The sequence below is a fragment of the Lactuca virosa genome, chromosome 4 (assembly GCF_052849685.1).
Source record: "Lactuca virosa cultivar CGN04683 chromosome 4, Lactuca_virosa_CGN04683_v6, whole genome shotgun sequence".
In the NCBI taxonomy this organism is placed as follows: domain Eukaryota; kingdom Viridiplantae; phylum Streptophyta; class Magnoliopsida; order Asterales; family Asteraceae; genus Lactuca; species Lactuca virosa.
In genome coordinates, this window is record NC_136429.1 from 86,880,784 (window position 1) to 86,883,705 (window position 2,922).

General features: G+C 36.3%; 1 protein-coding gene across 1 annotated transcript; it reads right to left on the bottom strand.

The window, feature by feature from the left end:
* Nucleotides 1-1,917: 1,917 nt before the first annotated feature.
* On the bottom strand, nt 1,918-2,442 carry LOC145104737 (uncharacterized). The gene has a single exon (XM_079041930.1). It carries the CDS (start codon nt 2,440-2,442, stop codon nt 1,918-1,920), a length of 525 nt encoding a protein of 174 aa, XP_078898056.1.
* Nucleotides 2,443-2,922: the final 480 nt, after the last annotated feature.

Sequence of the window (2,922 nt, forward strand, 5' to 3'; positions counted from 1 at the left end):
GATGTTACAGTCACCTAATCAATGTGCCGGTTAGCCACACACGCTCCATTGATCTATGACAAACAACGAGTCACCCTTTGTCACTTTTGCTTAAAGCCAAATTAGTGTGCCGGTTAACCACACACGCTCCACTAACGTCTTAACAAGGGTACAAAGTGTAATTCCATGGAATAGCACCAAATTCACATTTTTCCTAAAGTAACTAAGATTGAGAATTTTATAAAACATTTAGTTACTTTATTAATCATTATACTTTTAATGAGGAATTAGATTGTCGTATCCTACCCGTTCGGCTAACGACCCTCCACCAATCAAGGAAGCAGTGGGTGAGAGTGGACACCCATTAAACGACCATTTTATAGGCCATAACCTTATACCCCCTTATAGATCGGCTTCGTGAATGAGGCCTACTAACGGTAAGACTAGCATTTATCTTATACATATATAATAATTGTTCTTATAATATTATAATAGTATAGGGTGAATTTTAAACTTGTAAAATTCTAGGGTTTGGAATTTAATTATTTCAAAATTAAACTTTTAATCAAAAATTTAAATTCCAAAACTTGAGGGCAAGTTTTGAAACATTTCAAAACTATCTAGATCAAAATTTAAATAAACAATTAAACAATTAATTTTGGTGATTATCTAATTTTGACCTAATCCAATTTCATGCAAGATAATTGATCAAATAATTCAAATAATTAATATTTATCAAATAAGGTAATAATTATCTAATTAAATGACAAAAATCTTTTATTTTGACAAAGATAATCATAAGGAATCAATAAAATTCGTATTTTATTAATTAGAAACAATTATTGGAATTATCCCAAGTCAAAATATGCAAAAATCCCGAAAATTCGTCTGTCTGACAGCCCGACTCGCCGAGCCCCTTACAGGACTCGTCGAGTTCATCCTACTCTCCGAGTACCTCATAGGGATTGACGAGTCTGTCAAGCAGATAGCATAAAATTCGATTTTAAGCAATGAACAAATACACCATGCATCAAATACAATAGAAACCAAGCAAGTCTCTGATACCACTGATGGGTTTTGAGCAAAAGAACATCCTATGTGCACATGCAAAACCCTAAAGCTTTGGATCTAGGTTTCTCTATTGAACATGCAAATTTATCTAAAGCTTGTAAACCCTAATCTAGCATACTATAATATCGAAATCTACATCTAATATAAGGTTAGAAGATTACCTCTTGATAGTAGCAAGAATCTTCAATCTTCAAGAGCTTAGTATCACAATTGTAATATCTCTAATGGCTGACAAACACCAAGGCAAGAAGATGATTGAGAAGAGAGGAGGAGGAGGCACAATTTCGGCTATAGGAACTCTAGGGTTTCTTCTGGTAGCCGAAATCTGTAGCCCTGGGGTTCCTTAAATAGCTGAGCTGCTAGGGTTTCAGTCAAAACCCTAATTGGATAACTTAGGCCCTAAGCAGCTTCAAGAACCTTCTGGAATAAGGCCCCTTGGACGAAATTAGAGTGGGCTTCCACTCTAAATTTCGTCCCCCCTTATATCCATAAGGATTCACAGCCCAAAATCAATTATCTTATAATTGACAGTTCTAGTTCCCTATATTTAATTAATATCTTTTAGCCACAGAATTAATTTCTTAATTAATTCTTGACCAATATTAATTAAACAATATTATTTCTCTTTTAATATATTATTCTTATAATATATTAATAAACCATAATATCCTCTCTCTCCATAAATCATCCTGTCCAGTTGCTTTGGTGAAGACAACCCAAAAGGACCATGCACAACCGGGTCAAGTACATACCAAATATAGTTATGGACTTATACACTAATCCAATAGAGTTTGCCTTCCGGAGTCGAAGTCGGTCTTCATACGCCTTTAAGTGCCAAATTGCCTCCTCGAATGGCATATATTCCATTTAGGAACTTTGCTCAATTGATGCCACAAGATTTATAAACTTTTCTGGGACAGTATCGAACAGTTTCCTCACAAATTCTTCATCTTCCAATATTGCTTCTGCACTTCCAAACTTTGAGATCATGGCTGATATCTTTCCTGCACACTCATCTATGGTCTCTGTCTCCTTCATTTGGAGTGCTTCGAATTCACTCTTCAGTACCCGTAACCTTGCCTTCTGGACCCCCTCTGCACCCATATACCGTGAATTTAGAGAATCCCAAACCTCTTTGGCTGTTTTCTTCTTGGCAGCCTGTGCAAGCATCTCTTCTGGGATCGACTGGAAGATAAAGGCTTGAGCTTGCTTGCTCTTTTTCTCATCCACAACCACATCGGTTGGTGGCTCAATGGCATCCCACAACCCATGGGCATCCATAATAGCTTCCATCTTGATCGGCCATGTATTGTAATTTGATGAGGTTAGCATCGGGCATTGAAGGGGGTATGGGCTGTATTTGGGTGGATTGGATGTTAAAGCTACTGTCATGGTATCGTATCTGATAATCTTAGGCATACAAATGATCAGAACCTTAAAGCTCTGATACCACTTGTTGGTGGGAAAGGCTAAATTAACAGTAGAATTAACAGGGGTATAAGAGGAATAAGAGTAGCCGAATGCTTAAAGCTTTATAAAAGTGACTGAAAGTTGTTACAAAGATTACATTCAAATGAAGCTAAAACTAAGATACTTAAATAGGCTAAAATAACAGAAAAGCAGAAAATACAGCAACGTTCTTCAACAACTCAACGTGCCTTTTTATTCTCCTAAATTACCTGGTCAACATTGACTAACATATAAGATATGTGAAAAATGGTTAGGCATTATGATTGGGCCACATAATCATGTCATTGATTGATTAACCACAAACGATACATGTCTAGCTTTCAGGTTTACCATCACCTGCTTTGTTCTTCCCCAAATCCCATATTATGGACATCGTAAGTTTGAATGGTAACGTAGTTACTT